Here is a 21,349-nt window from a genome sequence, read left to right as displayed (position 1 = left end):
TGTATGTATGTATGTATGTATGTATGTATGTATGTATGTATGTAAGATAAAAGCACAGCACAAAAAACAAAACAACCCCCCCCCCCCAAAAAATAAAATGATTAAAAACAAAAACAAACAAAACAATATGTATAAGTATGCACAGTGCACGTAAAATCACCTGTCCTTTTGCCACCCAATCTCTCGGAGGCCCGACCATGTCACGACCAAACCATATTGTACTGCAATTCATTAAGATTGTTGTTGTTGTTGTTTTTTTCTTTTCGTTGTTGTGTTTTGTTTTTGTTTTCTTTGTCTACTTTATTGTTTATTTTTCTGTATTCTTTTATACATTCAAACACTGGCCAATGTGATGTCGAATTAGGTCACTCGCAATATACATTTGTGAATGTGTACTGGCAACAAGACATTGCCCACAGATGGACAGATCTTGGAAGGGGTGGGGGGAGGGCAATCTAAAAAAAAGGCACAGAAATGTAAAAATAAATGTAATGTTGACTATGTTGACTTTACTGTTGAATGTCATTAAGTGCTATTCAATAAACAGAACTTAAAAAAAATGAAAAATATCAAATGTCAAGAGGAATGGCAGTTAAAAGGGCTGCTAAATTAAGAGGAACATTGCTGTCAAATGACAATGTAGGAGCTGTGAAATGTCATTTAGATGAAATGATTCATGTGTGTGGTGAAGCAAGAGCAGATCATTCATCATGGGTGGTTTTGCCATTGCCTGAAGAGGAGATTGAGAGGCAAAATCAATGGTTTAACTTTCAACCAAATATTGATATTCTGGAGGGTTTCATTAAAGATGTAATCAGTGACGGATCAACCCCTCTCAAGGCCCTGGCGCTTCACCAAATCAAAAGGCCCTACAGATTCAGCCAATTAATTAATTAATTAATTAACATTCATGCATGCCTTTCGCCGTTTAGCGCATATCCACTACTGCCTGCGCTGCCCGCTGACACACAAGACACAGCCGCACTGGGCACAGCCTTTCCAACTTCAGTCTCTGCTAAACTATTATGTAAGGACTAGGAGATTACTTTATGGTTATTAATACAGTCATTAACAAGAAACATGCAGTAGCATGTTTTGTCTAAATTGTCTTTGTGGCCAACAAATGTAGCTACATTTGCAAACAATGCTGTTGACCATGTTGTTACATGGTCCATATAACATGTGTGCACCAACAGACAATGCCAATATGCTATATTAATATTAGAACGTTTTAAAGACAGATTAATTATTGACGACAATGCAACCAAGTTGTGGGTGCAACGTCACTGAAAACTTTCATAATAGCAAATTAGCAATTACATTAATTTACTCACGAGTGCTGAAATCGTGAAATGGAGGATGTAAGAACACACTTTTGTTGCATTAGAGCAGGGTAAATATGAAGTTTTGCGCCAAGGTTTTGTGTTTATATTCCTCTTACATAGGCTGTAGGCTATGATATTGTCGCAACAACACGAACACACGTTGGTCGGTCTGAGAGAGGGGGCCTTCCTGAGCGAGGGGGCTTCTGACGGCGTCACTTACTCGCTTCCCCTCTGTCGGAGGAGGAAGCGACGCGCAGCCGTCGGGAACCCACCCAAGCCCCCCCCTTGCTGCTAGTATCAGGCTGCTACAGAAACTGTCAGACGAGAAGACCAAAAACACTAGCGGGGGTTCCTGTGTTGCGTTCTATTTTTCGACAGAAGCAACAGTTGTACCTATAGTCTCGTACCGGGCCCTGCAAGCTTCGGGCCCTGGCGCTTAAGCTCCACCTAGTTCCATTGTTAGTCCGGCTCTGGATGTAATGAGTCTCAAATGCATATCACTGTTGAAAATGAACCACCAATACACATCTCTGAAAGTGAAAACCAGAGCACTGTCAATTCTGATGATGTTGGACTCCATGACAGTGTGTTAAATGTTTCTAAATAAAAATCCACACGCAAATCAACAGCATCCAAAGCATCTTCATCAACATCATCTGCTCCCATTATTGCTCAGGCTGAAAAGGCTGCTCTGATGGAACAGATGGCTGCCTTGGATAGAAAACCTCTTGAAACACAGCTAAGACGGCAACAGGAACAACTCCGAATGCAAAAGGAGAAACTGGAAATTGAGACTAAGATGGCAGCAGTCAATGCAAAGTATCAATGTACTGGAAACAATGGGATCAATAAATGGTTCAAAAGTATCAAATGGAACAAACTCAGATTTGCAGAAAGGAGCTGCTGCTAGCTACTCAAAAGGAAATTACTACATTAGATCCAAACACATACTTACCTGCTCAAGCCCAACAAAAAGGTAAAGTGTTAATGGAAACAAAGCATCCCTCCCAGCCACAGTTTGTGAGGGCAAAGGGAAAGACAAAGCTCATCATACAACTCCAGCCATGCAATATTCTCTCCCCAGGCAAACTCCACTATTGCAATACTTTCTCTCCCCAGGCAAACTCCACTATTGCAATACTTTCTCTCCCCAGGCAAAACGGGCAAACTGAAAACGTACCAAATCAAACGGACACGTTCATGTTAACAAAGGTGGTCAAGGCCATGTCATTCACACTACACACCCTGCAGGTGACATTTGCAATGTGCTACAAAGACAGAATGATATAACGGCTTTGCTGGTTAAACAAAATCTGTATTCAACTTTACCCCCCAGAGACATTCCAGTTTATGATGGTGATCCATTACAATATGACATGTTTATGAGGGCATTTGAGAGTGGAGTGGAGAAGAAGACATATAATGATGACTGTTTACACTATTTGGAGCAATACACAAGTGGGCATCCAAAGAACCAAACAAACTGTATTGTAAAAGAAAAAGAAGAATAAAATGTATGTGTAAGAGAAATAATAATAATAAATGTTTTTTGGTCATTAAATGACAAAATAAATATATGTATTATTATTATTATTATTATTATTATTATGTACTGTATATTCACAACACGGTTTTAAAAAAAGTGAAACAAATATCGTGATTGGAATCGTATCGTGCAGTGCTATTTCATGGCTCACTGGGATATTCAATTAGCCAAATATATTGAGCAAGCAAAACTTGAAATGATAACCATTCAACTGCCAAATGTTGGTGATTTAAAAAATTTGAGTTGCCTATAAGTGAACCTAACGATAAAGATCCTATCCTATCCTCTAAGTCTAAATGTTATGATTAATTGAAAACGGTGGACCCTCTTGTAAACAAGTGTAATGCTTTACGGTGTTGTCCACTCACAGTTAAAGGACCACTTCACCACTTTTCAATGAATTCTTCATATAGTAGGTCCTCACAAATAATCATGAAAAAAAAAAAATTCTACTCAGTCTGTGTCTCATAGGAGGGCTGTGGGCAGTTCAGAAACCGTATACCAGTGACATCATCGATGGGGAATACAAGCTAATAGAAACTGCAGGCTTACTAGTCCTGAAAAGTTGCAATACGAAAATGGAAGCCATCATTCTCACGATAATGAAAACATTTTTGTAAAGAAATCTTGTTTAAAAAAAGATCTGCCTAATGATGATGTCACTGGAAGACGGTTTCGAAACTGCCCACAGCCCTCCTATCATTTATCATGATTATTAGTGAGGACCTATTATATGAAGATAGGTTGAAAAGTGGTGAAGTGGTCCTTTAACAGTTTTTGTATTGAGTTGTGCTTGAAATGTACTGTAATTCTGCAAACTGTTAATAAATACTTCAATAAATCAATCAATCAATCAATCCAAGACCATGCATGCAGTCAATTCAAACCTCTTCAAACAGCTGTGGTTAAACAGAACGCTGATCCTCCGTTCATTTCTCCCATGCTCAGTCCATTTCCTACTCCTTCCCTTCCTCCTGTGCCCTTTTCACTGCCTTTCGTCTCTCCTCCGATCTCTCTGTCAGACTCACAGTTAGTGTTATTGGCCCGCATTAGACCTTCATCAAACGCATCCTCATCGATGTACAACAGAGGCGCCTCCTGCTCCCATATCTTCACCTCCTTGGAACCTTCCTCCCCCACTGGCGACCGAGGGCCTCCTCCCTCTCCCCTCTCGCCCTCTGTGGCGAAGGTGCTCAGCACCACCGCCTCCTCGTCTCTCACTGCCTCCTCCGCCGTACCTGCCTCCCGCCCGCCATCGCACTCTTCCCCGCGTAGTTTGACTGGCCCCGCCCAGGCCTCGTCACCCTCTCCTCTACCTTTGCTCTTCCTCGTCCACTTGCCACTCCGGCCGCTGAAACCCAACTGCTTGGACTGGCCCCGCCTCCTACGCTTGACGAACAGACAGATGCAGATGACTCCGCCCACACACATCACCCCGATCAAGAGCGCCACGATCACGATCCAGATCACTGGGTGTCCTATACGGACTGGAGGTGGGGATGCCGTGGATGGTGGGGGGCTGATGGTGGTGTCCGTCAAGATAGGACCCCCATGGGACGTTTTCAAAGGGGTGGTTGGTGAGAGTTGTGAAGGCGCACTGGTGATGCTAGGTGTGAGGGACTTGACTGCATCATCATCATCATCAACAGCAACAGTGGTGGCAAGATCAGAGTCTGGTGGAATGGATGCAGTTTGGGGGACGGTGAATGCTGGCAATGTTGTAGTGGTGGTGGTCAGTGCATCTGTCGGGGCATCTGTGGTTACGAGAGCAGTTTCTGACACGGTCATGGTCAGTACATCGGCCGAACCCTCCATGGTTATGAGAGCCTCTTCTGGCACGGCCGTCGTCAGTGTATTGGCCAGTGTAGCTGTAGGAGCTTCACTGTCAGACTCAATTGTGTCCACAGTCGAATAAGTTGTTACATCTGACGGATCTGTCACAGCAGTGTCTTCAGTTACGGCAGTGTCTTGAGTTACATCTGCTGTAGGTTGTCCTACATCTGTGGTGCCATCCATGGATGTAGGGAACCCTGGTGTTGTGACATCCTCTGGCTCGTCCTCGAGTCCATTCTGCGCAGGTGGACTCGTTATTCGGTTGATGTAAGTGACATTCTTGGGTTTTTCTGTTGTCTCAGCACCCTGATCAGGTGGACTCGTTATTCGGTTGATGTAAGTGACATTCTTGGGTTTTTCTGTTGTCTCAGCACCCTGATCAGGTGGACTCGTTATTCGGTTGATGTAAGTGACATTCTTGGGTTTTACTGTTGTCTCAGCACCCTGATCAGGTGGACTCGTTATTCGGTTGATGTAAGTAGTTTCCACTGGTGTATCATCATGTATGACATCTCCCGGCGAGAACGTCTCTTGGGCATGTAGAAAGGTCAGAGAGAGAGACAGTGACAAGAATAGAACCAGACTGCCGTGAATTGACCGGAACAGAGCCATGTTAGGTGATGGCATGGTTTGGTGGTGACGTTATCCAGAGAGGTCGTGGGTCAGAGAGTTCAGTTCACTCAGAGGATCTCAGTTATTTTGTTCTTGAAGTGTCAATGAAATGATGACTTGTATCAGAGCTGAGACGAGTCACAGCATCCTTCATCGGGTCTGTCCTTTTTTTCTGTGACGAGCCAAACCGTCACTTTGTGAGTTTGGAACGTTTTGTTCCAGTACCTCTTCGACGATTACTGCGGTGTTTGGTGGCGGAAGAGACACAACCCTTTGCTTCCTGTTTCTTTTCAGTTCTTGAGCTCACTGCTGGATATTTCAACAGTCGTGTGGGAAGCTGCAGCATCGATGAACTGGACAGCGAGAGAAATTAACAAATTGATTAAAGACAGACTGAACAATAATGAGAAGAGTTATACATTTAAGGCGCTCCTCTATCAAACACTCCACCCATTATTTTGTTCACTTTCTTTGTATAAATTTGAGGAAGTGAACAGCTGCTGTTTATTTGTTGTTGTTTAACATTGAAATGTAAATGGTGATAATAATGTGAAAAACAAAGCATAAATAACAGTTGAGAATATATTGAACGCAAACAGCCCAAAACCTGTAGAAATGTGCATGTTGACATGTCAACAAACTAACCTGAACTTTCTAAAAATGTCCTTTACTGTATTGTGTACCATAAAATGTATACAGACCTCAGTCTCAAATGCATGAATACTAAAAGTAAATATAACTCAATTCAAGTCCAAACCAATAGTGCACTTATACTCACATGGGTGGTGTGATGGAGACGAATCCCTTTTAAGACCCAAGTCACACTTTGTGCATGTGCTGACGTGCCTTGCACTAATTCACATACAAAACATTATTCCTTTCCTCTTTTTTCTTCATCTCTCTCTCTCTCTCTCTCTCTCTCTTTCTCTCTTTCTCTCTCTCTCTCTCTCTCTCTCTCTCTCTCTCTCTCTTCTCTCTCTCTCTCTCTCTCTCTCTCTCTCTCTCTCTCTCTCTCTCTCTCTCTCTCTCTCTCTCTCTCTCTCTCTCTCTCTCTCTCTCTCTCTCTCTCTCTCTCTAGCTACTGTCCTAAGTGATTTGGGTACTGCTGAGATAGGTGGAGCTGGATATTTGCCCAGACACCCTGTTTTGTTCATGCCGTCATGTTGCTGTACTTTCTGCAGAGAAAAAAAGGAGAAGTTTGTTCTACAACAGGAAGCTGACATGTATTCTGATTTTGTGTGGGAGTTGTATACAGACAAATCTGCAAAGAAGACATCACACTTTCAATTATTTTGCGGAAAGGTCCTAATCACTTAGATTAGATACAATCAATAACTTGATGGTTTTCAACCAGTGGTCCGGGGACCACCAGTGGTCCTTGAGGGGGTTCCAGGTGGTCCCCAGCTAAATGATAGATAGATAACAAACCGATGATTGTATTGAACCTACAGCTGATTATAGTGAAGAATGGGATCAGTTATTCTCCACCGTTCTTCATGTATTCACCACAGTATTAACAGTATTAACCACAGGACCGTTAGCGACCCTATACTGTAGGTACAGCATGTCATAATAGGGACCCCCCTTCAGGACCCCGGGCAATATAGTATAGTGTTTATTTAAGTGGTTAAAAGAGGAAGAGGTTGTCACAAGCCAGATAGATGTAAAGGGTTTCACTATCTAATGGATACCTCCTCACCAGAGTGAATTTGTACCAGTTTAATGAATGACCTTTGACCATTTACAGTACACATTACTTCTACCGGTATTCTATCATTTTCAGTTCTACTTTTAACGCAATGAAAACATAATATTCTTTTGAACCGACTTGGACTATGGCCTTAGTTGCACCTTTATTGAAGGCATATTCTCTTGAAGAGGGTTATCTGAGATACACGCACGCACGCGCGCACGCGCGCACACAAGCATGCACGCACACACACACACACACACACACACACACACACACACACACACACACACACACACACACACACACACACACACACACACACACACACACACACACACACACACACACACACACACACACAGTTTTTTTGTAACTGTGTAGAAGATTCTAATCTACAGTGTGGCCTACTTTTTTATGTTGTGGTTTATGCAAGCTCTTTGCAGATTAACCAGTAATGCTTAATATATTCTCTGTAAATGGTAAATGGTAAATGGTGCATTTACATTTCTGTTGTACGAGGTTGTCGGTTGTCGCACACACCGGAAATAGCAGATGTACTGTGTACTGTCTCAGACCTTAGCTAAGTTATCTGTACATCTGGAACAAAACTCTAGGCTGCCAACAATGGCAATCAAAAAAGTATTCCAAGTGCCATTTAGAATTTTACATATTGCACATGATGATCTGCTGCTCTTTATAGGCATAAAGTTGAACATTTTGAGGGGCGCTAGCCCTTCCTATGCCCAGCTTTCCGGATTTGTGTAAACCCAAACATTGGCTTGTGATTGGACGCAAATTGTGATTGGCCAGATTGAGATGATGTATGATGATAAAGAGCACCCCTCACTTCATACGGGTGTGATTTTTATTTATTTATATCTTCTATGTGGGAGACTAATGGGAGAACAAATGATTAGAACTAATAACTTAATTATAACCCCAGGCATGTTCCAGAATGCAACTACCCATTGCTGTTGATGATTCTGGAATAAAAACAATTCTATCTAAATGCAATTCCTTTTGACATGACTCTTGACTAGCAAAGTTGGTGAAAATTCTACTTCATGATAACCTTTTTTCACAAACGGGCAGGCTGACAGACGGGGTGAAAAACCACCTTTGCAGAGATCATACAGTTTTCTAAAACCACAAACACTGCAATTTGCAGTTTATAATGAATCCACACCATCAACATTTAATGAACATTTATTTACAATCACATTTACTTGAAGATATCTGAAGAATCATGAATGAACAAAAGTTCCCAAAGCTACATGGGACCCAATGCCTCCCTGTTTGGCACTCAGCATCAATGGTTGGATTTTGGCTAAGTCTGCTATAGCATCATGTCCAGGGGGTGTACTTGTACATCAAGCTGCCTCATGCTAGAAGATAGGTCATATGGCTCAGCAATGCTTACTTACTTACTATTACAAATTATGTTCTATGAAACTGGTATGTGGCATACTGTACCACAAATTAGCAATTGGTTAGGCAATACAGTAGTGTGAAACCCTCTTGTTCTGCTAATATATAAATGTGTGTCTGTTTTATCTTACATAATGTCAATTCCCTTTCCCACCTCCCACAACCACATACTGTATACATCAACTTTTCATAGGTTAATCATGTTTGGTTTTGAGGTTCTTCTGGAAAAGCTCTTCCATTTGCATACCAAAATTCTGTTATGTCTTTTTGTGTCACATTTGGCCACAGGTTCCCTTCCTCCCTCTCCTTTCTGTCCTCCTTCCTCCTGTTGCTCCTGGGCTCCTCGGTCTGTCTTGGCCTTTCTGCTGCTGAACTCTCTTGCCCCACCATGGTGCTGTTGGCATACCAGAACTCCACCTGCTCTTCTACAGACGACTTATGAGCCACCCACAGGTTCTGCAAGTCGTCTCCTAGTTTCACTGCCTGTCGGGGTTGTTCTCCACCCCTCCAGCTGTCCCTCTTTCGCTGCGCTGACAGACGTACCCCAAGCCAGATAGTCAAGCCCAGGAAGAGAGCCACTGTCACTCCCAGCACCCACAGGGTAATGAAACAGACCAGTTTAGAGGAGTGACGATGTGACGGTCTCTCCTCTCCTCCCTCTTTACACTCCGGAGAGCTGAAGTCGCCATCTAAGTCTGTTTTCTCATACGGAGTTTCGTTGTTGCTGGTTGGAGGCGTGTGGTTGTTGCTTTCCGCAGGGTCTAGAGTTTTGTACATTTTAATTTCTGTGGAGTTAATATATAGTGTGGTGTTTCTTCTGTGAGGCTGTGCTTCGGTGAATGCTTTGTTGTCCCCCGACATCATCGCATTTGTTGGCTCTCTGTTCCTCTTAGCAGCGTCCAATGGTTGGCCAACAGCTGACGTTTGTGTCACGGTGGTTTGATTGACATTAGTGGCTCGACTGTTGTCTCCTTGGGAACCAGTGTTCAGGTCACTGAAAAAGGCAGAGCTTGTGGTTGCTGTCAGTTTTTGGTCAAATGTGTTATTGGCTGTTGGCAGGATTGTGGAAGCAACTGGCCCGGTGTTGGACCTCATATCAAGAGGGGATGTTGAGGCATCTGAGGTTGGCTCAACTGTAGACTCAAGCATGGGGGTAGCAAGGAGGTAAGGGAGGCAGAACAGCAGGGGTAGCAACGCTTCTGTCATCATCTGCCTTCCAGATAAACACTGAACAGTGACAGACAGAAACTTCCGTTATCACTTTTGCAAGTCAACATCCTGTTATAACACTCCTTGCTTAACGATCCATCACACCAACTCGGTGGACTTCATAATGAAGAATTGATGTTAGAAAATAAAAATACCACCTACCTGATACTGTATCATGTGTTCACATCACATCTCCACTGCCTCTTCTTCCACTCGTGACGGGACTTCCTCTTTGGCTGACACCCTCCCACCCAGCTGTTGGCTCACACAGGATATCTCACGCACACACCCGGCCACGCCTCTGAAAACTGCAGCGAGGAGGCAGAGTTGCAAACAAAAGGAGGGGGAAAAGAGAGAAATCTGTTACACAAACCCTGGTCGGTTGACTCCGGTTCGTTCATTTCTAATAGTGAGGAAGCCAGCAGTTGGATTTCCATCACATGGGGTGACTGGCTGAGGCAGGATGTGGTTTTGTGGCGGCGCCTCCCTGACAAGCTCCACGTAGTTTCAGGGAACCTATAGTTTTAACTTTTGTTCTCAAACCTTTACCCCCAAATTGATATGTACCGGTATTTGGCCGGGGTCCCCCATCCGAAAAGACCTTGTACCAGGGACCCCCCAGAAGAGAAGAGTTATCTTTTTCAAAAACATTTTCAATATATATAAAAAACGTTAATCCAAAATAGCAGATGTACACAGCACGAAGCTCGGCACGAAGTGACGCTGGGAGCTTCTACTATTTTTTTAATAGCCAAATATAAGGATAAAGTGGACATAATCATTGTGATGCTATATTAACTACTTTTGCAGGGGAGCCCCTGGGTAAGCAAGGTGAAATGCTGGTGTAGGTTGCCATCCCGAAAATGTTTGAATACTTTTGCCTGAGGCTGATGAATCAATATTCTTATGACTCAATATTTTTAAGGCAACACTTTGAGAACCACTGACCTAGAAAATATGTATCAGATATCAAGTTCCTCTTGTCTGGTACTGTATCAGATATGCTAATGTCTGATTTATGGCTGATGTGCATCGTGTCTCGCACCACAAATAGCAGATCTTCACGCTTGTGAGCTATTTCCAGTGCGATATAACGTGCACAACTAATTATAACTCAGGTGAAATCCCAAAAATGTTTGAATATTTGCCTGATGTGTGTGACATCAGGCAACGGTTTTGAATCGATATTTTTACGACACTAGTAAACCTTACCTCCATGGCTGAATTCATGAATGGTCATTGGTTCATCTCCCTCTACACCTACAGTACAGAGTAGAGGGAAATCCAATGGCAGAAGTTGATACACTGTGTACAGAATATCCATCAGAATCATTAGGGGTCATCACAGACCTTTAGTAGAAATTACTACTAAACTAGAAAAAGTGCCCTTCTGGGCACAGGTCTCCACTAGGAGGATAGGAGTGTGTGTGTGATGTTTGGCAAAATGTTTAGGATCAATATAAACGTCAATATAAACGTGTGTGTGTGTGTGTGTGTGTGTGTGTGACGCGGCTTGGCCTGTTGTAGCGCCACCATGAGGCTGATTTGAAAACTGTCAAGTGGCATTTCTTCCAAAGCCTAGTGGGAATATGCATGCACAGTTTCACCACAATCGGACGCTGCGTTGAGTAGTTGTGGCGATTTGTACAAAACGGGTACAAAGCGGGCTACTCCTGAAAAGTTTAGAAGCCAATTGTAGCCAATGAGGGTGGATTATGAGAAATCAAACAAACCCGTCTTGATCACATGACTATGGAGAGCATGTGTAGTGTACCGATTTGCGTGAAATTTGGATACAATCTGAAGGAGTAATATTAGAAAATGTGTTTTACATATGTCGGCCTCCTGGTGGCGCTATAAAGAGCAGATGTGAAAATGTTGGCATACAAAGTTATCCACAGATCTGTGCAGTTAGAGGTAAAAACACTTTTCGGCCAGTTATAGCGCCACCATGAGGCTGAGTTGAAAATGTTCATGTGGCATTTCTTCCTCTGCCTAGTGGGAATGTGCGTGCACAATTTCACGGAAATCACACGATGTGTTCATGATTTGCAGCATTTTGTTTGAAACTGAGCACTCCTGCGAACTTTGGAAGCCAATCTTAGCCAATCAGGATGGAGTCTGAGAAATCTAAAAGACCCGTTTTGTTGAATGGCTCTAGAGAGACTGTGTACCAATTTGCATGATGTTTGGACAAAATCTGTAGGTGTACTGTCCAAAAACTTGTTTTGCACAAAGCGGCCTCCTGGTGGCGCTATAACAGGCCGTTCTGGAAATGTTGGGGCAGAGGTTCATCGTTGGCATCCAGGGAGTGTGTGTGCAAAATTTGGCATCGACCGGGTTAACGGTGCCGGAGATTAGCTGTTCACAGACGGAAGGACGGACGGACGGACACACACACACACACACACACACACACACACAGACACACGGACGGACGGACGGAGTGCAAAACATACTCTCTCCCCATGCCTTCGGCCTGGTGGAGACAATAATAACATATAGCTACAACTAAAGTACATAAAGTACAGTACATCACTGTCGCTTGTAGACAACTGTGTACTGTGCCCAGGAAATAAACCAATGAATTGAACCAACAAAAAACCTTGAATTGCTTTTCTGATTCCTTCAGCTTCCCTCAAGATCCTATACTCAAAATTAAATTGTGGCTGAAAGGAATGAAGAGATAAATCTTTTTAAAGCCTTTTCTCTTTCTTTCCCATATTGGCATCCATTTAGTATGTGCTTTTTCATTTTCTCTCCACCCAGGGTATTTTGTCCCTCAGCTGGTGCCATTGGCTGTCCCTTTTAATTAGGGATTGTCTCTGATTAGAAAATCCAGATTGACATAATCTCTTTGTGCCACTGACACCAAGCGCGTGTGCTACTGCATGGTGTGTGGATCATATCGCAGCCAACTGCTCCAGAACTCCCAGACTTGACAGCAGCACTGTGTGTGTTTGACACATCGGGTCAGACCCCACTCCGGTCACGTCAGAGCCTCCCAATGGAGAGGGAAGAGCCAACCCCACCCGGGAGCGAAGAGGACGATGTGGCGGCAGGATATGAAGAGGTAGAGGAAGAAGACAGAGGGACGGATGAATGGAACGGATACAGCCAGATGTCGGTGGCGGAGGACGAAGAGGTGGTGGAGGAATGGAAGCCTGGCCAACCAGCCACCACCAAGCAGGTTCTGAGGATGAACAGATACACTAGAGGTGGGTGAATGTTGCACTGCACGGCCCACAAAGTTACAACCACATGGGCCTGTGTGTGTGTGTGTGTGTCTGTCTGTGTGTGTGCGTGTGCGTGTGCGCGTGCGTGCGTGTGTGCGTGGGGATTTTAGGCTCAGGAGTGGACGATATGCTTCTACGTCTGATTAAAGCTCAGGATTAGTCAATGTCAATCAATGATGCCAAACCCATTTTGTTAATGCATGGCACACGTGTGTGTGTGTGTGTGTGTGTGTGTGTGTGTGTGGGGCACTACCATGTTTTTAACTTAATTTTAAACAACATGAAAAAGAATTGTCAAATTGTATAGTTAACATTATTATTTCATATATAGGCCTATTGGTTGTTATGTTGAAATTCCACTTATGCTCTCTATAGAAGAAGAGGATTGGGAAATATAAAATGGCTCCCATGAACAGAAATTAACAGCAAAAGGCTGTCCAAACATAAACAAAGAGGTTATAAGATACCTTTTTTATGAAATTCTCTTCGTGACCATTTTTCCCCCCATTTTTGTATAAAAGCTTTTCAAGTGGAAGAGACATTACACTGTTTCTTTACATAAAGGACCCACGAAGCGCTTCTTCTTTTCTTTTTTCAGACATTACACTGTATTCATAACAAACAGTTCATGCAATAATTTAAAGAAGTGTCTTTTAAAATATGATCTGGTTGCAAAAGGGGTGAAGTGTCCCTTTAAAATACACAATTTCTCACCACTTGTGATGTGTGTGCAAAGTTTCGCAACTTTTCGAGTACGTTTAGCGCCTCAAAAATGCGATTAATTTAAGATAAAATATGAATAATCATTGCGATTTCAATAGGGCTTCACACTATTGTGCAGCGCTCAGGCCCTAATAATAATAACATTATTGGATAAGTATGATAAGTTGTTCACTACCCTTCTGTTTGGCAGATTACCTGTGTTCTCCGGAGGACAACATATACAACATCAACTTCTCCCGGTTCAAGATCAGGGACCTGGGGAGTGGAGCTGTCATGCTGGACATGAAGAGAGGTACTGTATTTACTGTATATATCTATGACTTATTCACTTAACAACTTGAACCTAACCTATATGTGCCATGTATTTAGTGCAGTGGTTCTCAAACGTCTTCGTGTCAAGGACCCCCTTACCAAGGGTAAGGATGTATTTGGCCACGGACCCCCATCTGAAAATGTTTTGTGCCAGGGACCCCCAGAAGCAAAGTTTTCTGTTCTAAAGGTTCGCTGCACAAACTTTCAAGATTTTTCATAGCAGATCTTTTTTGTATTTATTAGTGTGGTTGCCCTAAAGGGCAACCAGACTATAGTACTTGTAACACTTTATTATTTACCTGGATTAGTCTTTTTTTTTATGTGCTACTCCTCCCACAGTTTTGACTGTACGCACTTGAGCCATATCTCAAATTGACCGGCTTCATCGGGAAGGATGTGCTTGTATTTTTTTAAGAGAAATGTTGTATAGTTTAATTGATATGAATTTATTAGTGAATAGAATTTCCCCATTGACATGAATGGGAAAATGCGATTTTACGCATTTTCTCACATTCAAGTATTTTTTCCTCAGAGACTGTAAGCACTATAGTTACAAAACTTGGAGGGTAGGTTCATAATAATTATTAAAATTAATCAACTTATAATGTTATCGGTCGGCCTCATGGTGGCGCTATAACAGCCCACTTTACATTTTGGCTTATAACTCTTGAACCGTAGGTTGTAAAATCAAAATTATTTTTTCCCTGATTTCCTTGAGTCATGACGCATCTCCTCATATAGGCCACGCCCATTTGCGTCATGATAGATTTTCCGCCATTTTGAATTTTCTCCAAAACACACTTTTGGCTCCTCCTCCTACAGATTTTGTCCAAATCTCACAAAAATCGGCACACATGATCTCCGGACCCATCAGATTAAAACACCAACTGCAGAATTTTGGTAGTGCGTATCGTTCGGCCGTAATCGTCGTCCGAAGATAGTAGGAGGGGCCTATTTTACAAAAAATTACATAAATCACGAACGGAATGTCCGATCCATCCCAAATTTGAATCACATGTCGCGGGTGGCTCAATCAACCAAGTACCAAAAGCAATAACATTTTCATCCATAGGGGGCGCCGCAAATGCGAGAAATGTAACCGTTTGTCGCAAAAACATGATTTTTGGGGGATAAATCCCCTCCGAATTACTTACGCATGATCGCAGGGGTGACGCGACATTGTAATTGGCTGGCAATATCAGTGGGAGGGGCATATGTAAGCCACTGCGGCAACCACACTTGGCAATTTTTTAAAATTGCGACCTTTCTAGTTTTTTTATGTTATCCTAGTGTTTTTAAAAAACACACCATAATAGATTTTTCATAGCAGATCTTTTTTTTGTGTGTTTTTTTTTTTGGCTTCTGCCTTTATTTTATATTTTTTATAGATAGACAGTAGGCTGACAGGAAATGGGGGAGAGAGATGGGGGAGTGACATGCAGTAGGGGCCGTCAGGATCGGGAGTCGAACCCGCGGCACACTGCCAGACTGGATTACCAGCCAAGGTGCCTGGACCGCTGAGCCACGACGGCCCAGGCTGCATAGCAGATCTACAAGCTCATATAGCGTGGCATTAAGTGACGCACTGAGCTTGTATCTGCTCCTTTATTATTATTATTATTATTATTAGACCCCTTATTTTTTTCGTACAGGTTCAGCCATTTTTCGCAGTTTTGGCAGTTCTGTGTTGTCCGACAAAATTTGGCAATATGGTAGACTGTAGAGGATTGTGATTGCTCAAGAACTGAAGCTCACAGTCATTAGTCAAAGGACCTCTGACATTTTGATCTCCCAATGAAAGAATTATATGATCTGCTCTATCCACTTATTTTTACGTCAAAAAGGCGATGTCAAAGATTTTCGTAGCCTGGTTAACCACTCCCCCTTGAAATCGCATTTCCCTTCATTTGTGTGGATTCTGGACCCTGCTAATGCATGGTTGGCTGCGGGAGTACAGAGTTGACAGACAGCCCCTTCAGCCAATCAGCGTAACAAAACAAGTGACGTCATATCCAGAGGAGAGGCTGTGAAGAGAGGGGCATTTATGGCTTGACCCCATCTTACCGCTGCTTGCAGCTATTTATTATTATTAAGGGGCGCTAGCCCCCTCCTATGCACAGCTTTGTGTGTCTGTGTGTTTGTAGCACGGAATGTGATGATTTGATTGGCTGATGTATGATGATGATGCATTGATAAGAGCGCCCCTCACTTCACACAAGTGTGATTATTTTTTAGGGCGCTATAGCCCCTACTATGGTTTAATGTTTGTTTTTAGTTCAATGTTTGTTTTAAAAACGCCAATGACAATGAAGGGAAAATGTACGTCATCTTGTCCCTATAACACAAACATTAAATGCCATTAACAATAAAGATAATTTAAAGGAGCATTCAGTGATTTGGGTGATTTGGAAAACCACCCAGTCCGCCGCGGTAACAAAATGTGCACATGCACGCTCTACAGTGGGGGGAAGTGCAACAGGCCAACAGCATGTGCACCAAGGCCCGCCCCCAGTCGATCATGATTGGAGGAAGGCCCCTCTCATCCTGATTGGATGAAGGCTTTGCCAACCGCCACCAAAACTGAAACTAGGGTTTTTTGACCCCATGGGCTCACTGGGGACAGGGAGGAACTCCTTATATGGTCAGCACACTCGAATGCTCGAATTTGAATTAAGTAAAATCACTGATTATACCTTTAATGTTTGTTTTGTCACTGTTTGTTTTACATCACCAATACATCACCTAATCAACATGAGTTAGACTTTAATATATTAGCGCCCCTCACTTCACACAGGTGTGATTTTTAATAACCAAAGTAGCCTACAAAATATATGGTTAAAGTGGTTGAAATGATTGTGACACTATTAAAAACATTTAGCTGCATGGGACCCCCCAATGATCCCTGCAGGGTCCCCGGACCCAACTTTGAGAACCAATGATTTTGTGTAACCCATGGGAAGACAGTCAACTAAGTACACGGCCCTGAAAATACAGTCAACATCAAGTATAGGATTTCATTCGTTAACAGAGGCTGCATGGCACAGTAAAATGGTTGGCTACTGTTTTCCTGACTGACTAAAAGCTTATTATTGCCTGCTACAGGTAGCCTATATGTCCCAATATAGTGTGGCCTTGTGGTTCAATTGATTGGGGATGTAGGCTACTTGTGGGCTCACTGGGCTGCCCCACGCTACAGAAACAGAAGATAGGCTATGTCCCCAATAGGTGGCATAGTTTCACTCTTCAACACATTATTTTATTCCTCAAAGTAGGTACATGGCGGCTTAGTTGTGTCCTTTGAAATGTCGTCCATGTATTGTATTGTAAGTATTACATTTACTGATTGAATTAAAGGACACTTTGTCGGCCTAACAACATTTCATTTAATTGCATTGCTTCTACCTGGTGGTTTCTCCCCGACAGCAGAGATTTGCAAGTTTCAAATCCCTGCAAATTAGCCACTCTTAAACCACCTTGTTGAGTGGGGTCCCCCAAGTGTCTCTAGGCTACTCAGTCCCCTCCTTTTTCCTCACCTCGACACTAAATCTCTGCCAAATTAATATATAATAGATATATAGATAGATATATAATTATTGTATATTTGCTATTTCTGCCGAATATTCACCTAATGCAGGTGACATCAATGGGTTCATGTGGTTAATGTTCATAGTCATACTGTACTGAAATGAATGGAATACAATGACATTAAATGGCTCATTCAATGTCTTATATAACTCCCTGTGCAGGTTTGTATTGAGATGTCCGTATGATACCCACCATAGATGCCTCATTGGTATGTTGGAGCGATGTGTACGCTGAAGGCGTGATTTCTTTCTACGTCCGAGCATAGACATGGTAACGCCCCGCCTGCCTCTGATTGGCCTACCGATACTGCCCGTCTTGCCTGTCCTCCGAGATGCAAGGGTACTCCGTGGTGGGAAATAATACAAGTACAAGAGAATGGCAACACGCGACAGTAACTTGTAACTTAAATCTTTGTAGAAGAGGCAAACCAATATTGTTTGTACAGTTTGCTTTGATTTAATATTATTGATTGAACAACTATGATTTGATTTGGCTGTGTTCTAAATTAAAGTGTTATCGTGTATTCATCTAATTACTTAAACTAATACAAAAAAGATCAAGATCAAGGGAAAAGAGACCTTTTTACAGTACAATAATGTTCCAGAGCCAGAAAGGGCGTCTACGTTTATATGTCTATGATACCCACCACTGCCTCATGTACAAATCACTCAATTGGCTGCAGCCAAAAGCAAGACGCAACTACACTGGTTTCTCTTCATCTATAAATGCATTTATTTTAGGTGCCCTGCTTACTTGAAGCCTCAGTAGAGTCAGTCTACCTCGTCATATCCACTAAGACATCTACAATAGCCTTACTTTAAAATCCCAAAAATGTGGTTGAGCGGAGGTCTTTCTACTATACAAAGCCCCATTTGACTGGAACAATCTCCCTCTATCTCTTAGATCCATCTCATCATTTAGTAGTTTCAGGACTTCCTTATATTCACATCTAGACTCAACTTGTCTATATGCTTCTAACCTGACGGTAACCAATAATGACACTGATGCATTTGCACTGTGACCTCATCTCCATTGTGTAACAGCTGATTATGTGGTGGTTGGTGGGGTAGGTGGAAGAGGGTGAGCAAGCTATCCGTGTATATATGTATGTATTTGCATATCCGTTTGTATCTGTGTACAATATGTTTTGTGTATTTGTGTACAGTATGCTTTTTTTGTATTTTGTTTGTTTATGGGTCCCTCTTGAAAATGCTGCATCTCAAGGGGCTGTCCCTTCAATACAAATCTAAATCTAAATCTAAAAAAGTTGACCTTGGTCCTAAAGTCTTCCTCTACTAGGCTAGGGTCAAAGGTGCAGGCTAGGTTATCTCTAACACAGACAACGACTGTGTTAGAGATAACCTGCACCTTTGACCCTAGTGTCTTTGAAAGGCACTAAAGATGTGTGGGTTAGAGATGAAAACATGTGTGCCACACCCTAGTTAGTAAAAGATCATGCAATTACAGTATTATAGTCAACTCTCTCTCTCTCTCTCTCTCTCTCTCTCTGTGTCTGCCTCTCTCTCTCTGTCTGCCTCTCTCTCTCTTTCTAGAGATCAGAGGCATCAAGCCAGAGGATATACCTGTAGGAAGATTCATAAGATATCGTTTCTCTCCTACATTCCTGGCCCTCCGTGAGATAGGGGCTTTGTAAGTCAATCCCAGACATTATGTGGTTAAACGACCTGCTGATGCCAGACCTGTGTGTGTGTGTGTGTGTGTGTGTGTGTGTGTGTGTGTGTGTGTGCGTGCGTGCGTGCGTGCGTGCGTGCGTGCGTGCGTGCGTGCGTGCGTGCGTGCGTGCGTGCGTGCGTGCGTGCGTGCGTGCGTGCGTGCGTGCGTGCTTGTGTTCCATTGCTGTCGGCTATAAACCTATTATGTCCATATTTAAACTGTTTTTTCGTAATGCCCTACTTGATCAAACTACAGTATCAAAAGTAGCGGAGCTTGAAATGCAGCGCTAAGCGTCACGTTTTGAACTCGTAGATCTGCTACTTCTGCTAGTTTTGAATTTGAATCCTGAAAAGTAACAGTTAGACGTATGACGCTTTCGCAGATCACAGATCGACAAACTCGTTGTGAGCTTGTCGATCGGCTATTTTCAGCGAAAACATTCCCCATTGTAACATAAAACGAAAAATTCACTGCTATGGGAGCCCTATAGGTTTAAGTGGGTAAGAGTGGCCCCTTGTGTTCCAGACTGGAGTTCAGCGTGGGCACTGAGGAGGTGACTTGCTTTCGGCTGATCGAGAGGCACTTCTTCAGAAACCGGCTGCTCAAAACCTTTGACTTTGACCTGGGCTTCTGCATCCCCAACAGCGTCAACACCTGCGAACACATCTACTGCTTGCCTGAATTAGACCCTGGCATATGTGAGTTTTAGCCACTACGCACTTTCAACCCGGCATCCCTATTTCATGCATGTCATTTTCATATGCACACAACGTTTTAGAAAGTTTCTAAAGATTACAAATAAATCAATAACATTTTCTGAAATGCATAGCAAATATAGCAGATCTGCCATGCTCACAATTTGTCACACATTTGAAAATATTGTTTTGCCAGGGACCCCCTTACAAGATATATCTTTCAAAGATATTCCCAACTTATTTTATTGTTTTTACTTAAACAGCAAAAGTGGTTAAACGGATTTTGATTGATTGATTGATTGAAATATTTATTAACAGTTTGCAGAATTACAGTACATTTCAAGCACAAACTCAATACAAAGGCTGTTAACTGTGAGTGGACGACCCAATTAAGCATTACACTTGTTTACAATATAGTCCACCATGTTCAATTCATCAAAACATTTAGAGACGTACAAATAGACACTTCTATATAGACAAAGAACAGAACAGGAATTCATCATAATGGAGGTAAAAAGGGAAAAGAAACATATACAGTGAGGGAAAAAGGGGGGGGGCGGTGGGGTAATGCTGTATTAACCCCCTGAATCCCCCTCAAGTCCCCATGGGGGATCCCTGGACCCCACACAATATACATGAACTGCTGCCCTCACCCCACTCTGACCTGGACCCCACACAATGCTTACATGAACCGCTGCCCTCACCCCACTCTGACCTCCTCCATCAAACCTTAACCCTGATTCTACACCTGTACTCTCTCTGTTCCCATTGGCCAGTGGAGGAGATCATCGCCAGCCCCTATGAGACGCGCTCGGACAGCTTCTACTTCGCCAACAACACGCTCATCATGCATCATAAAGCAGAATACTCCTTCAAGCGGCAGAGGGCCTCGATAGTAGGGTGACCAGATGTCCCCCTTTGCGTGGGACAGTCACTCATTTCCAAGACTTTTCAGGCGTACTCCCCTAGTTGGTTTCCAGTTGTAAATCTTTATTTTCCTGCAAGAGCATGTTAAATTAACTTGAGAAATATCCCCCTAGGCTACAGTATCAGCTCGGCCATACCACCCATGACCAGAATTAGCATTTATCAAAAGAAGTGACATAACTATGATTCTTTGTTTTGTAATTGTGAGTCATCATATCCGTCTCATCCACAAGGTAAACAAGTAGGCTACAATGTGTATTACTGCATTCTTTTCTTGTTTTTGTTATTGGTTTTTTCTTTCCTTCTTTTTTCACGAGTTCAGAATGAGAAAACTAAATTCTCTAAACAAATTGTCTGTGACGTTCTGTGTGTGTTTCTGTGTGTGTTTCTGTGAGTGTGTGTGTGTGTGTGTGTGTGTGTGTGTGTGTGTGTGTGTGTGTGTGTGTGTGTGTGTGTGTGTGTGTGTGTGTGTGTGTGTGTGTGTGTATGCACACGAGTGTGTCTATTCGCATGTGCGTCCAAGCAATACCACAATATCGTCACCGTCAGGC

The 21,349-nt window shown here is 42.8% G+C and overlaps 2 protein-coding genes across 3 annotated transcripts; one reads left to right on the top strand and one right to left on the bottom strand.

Annotated features, from left to right (window-relative positions):
• Window positions 1–8,562: 8,562 nt before the first annotated feature.
• Window positions 8,563–9,843, bottom strand: LOC306936917 (uncharacterized protein). The gene is made up of 2 exons (XM_079520583.1): window positions 9,816–9,843; window positions 8,563–9,685 (listed from the first exon to the last, which is right to left on the bottom strand). Exon 2 carries the CDS (start codon window positions 9,644–9,646, stop codon window positions 8,636–8,638), a length of 1,011 nt encoding a protein of 336 aa, XP_079376709.1. The 5' UTR covers window positions 9,647–9,685; window positions 9,816–9,843; the 3' UTR covers window positions 8,563–8,635.
• Window positions 9,844–12,585: 2,742 nt separating this feature from the next.
• Window positions 12,586–21,062, top strand: LOC306936511 (protein unc-119 homolog B-like). 2 transcript variants are annotated; one of them, XM_079520052.1, is made up of 5 exons: window positions 12,586–12,864; window positions 13,796–13,897; window positions 19,056–19,152; window positions 19,822–19,874; window positions 20,648–21,062. In XM_079520052.1, exons 1-5 carry the CDS (start codon window positions 12,654–12,656, stop codon window positions 20,773–20,775), a joined length of 591 nt encoding a protein of 196 aa, XP_079376178.1. In that variant the 5' UTR covers window positions 12,586–12,653; the 3' UTR covers window positions 20,776–21,062. The 2 variants fall into 2 exon arrangements, with proteins under 2 accessions (XP_079376178.1, XP_079376177.1); XM_079520051.1 differs by having other exon boundaries at window positions 19,702–19,874.
• Window positions 21,063–21,349: the final 287 nt, after the last annotated feature.

The sequence above is a fragment of the Electrona antarctica genome (genome assembly GCF_951216825.1).
Source record: "Electrona antarctica genome assembly, chromosome: 14".
NCBI classification, from domain to species: Eukaryota; Metazoa; Chordata; class Actinopteri; order Myctophiformes; family Myctophidae; genus Electrona; species Electrona antarctica.
Note: the sequence above shows the minus strand (reverse complement) of the source record. Positions and strands in the feature narration are given on the sequence as shown.

Bases quoted from the DNA above. Each gene is read 5' to 3' on its own strand.
- LOC306936917 (XM_079520583.1), bottom strand. From the start codon at position 9,646: ATGATGACAGAAGCGTTGCTACCCCTGCTGTTCTGCCTCCCTTACCTC.
- LOC306936511 (XM_079520051.1), top strand. From the start codon at position 12,654: ATGGAGAGGGAAGAGCCAACCCCACCCGGGAGCGAAGAGGACGATGTG. The intron at 12,865-13,795 runs GTGGGTGAATGT...TCTGTTTGGCAG, and splicing joins GATGAACAGATACACTAGAG to ATTACCTGTGTTCTCCGGAG. The intron at 13,898-19,055 runs GTACTGTATTTA...CTCTCTTTCTAG, and splicing joins CATGCTGGACATGAAGAGAG to AGATCAGAGGCATCAAGCCA.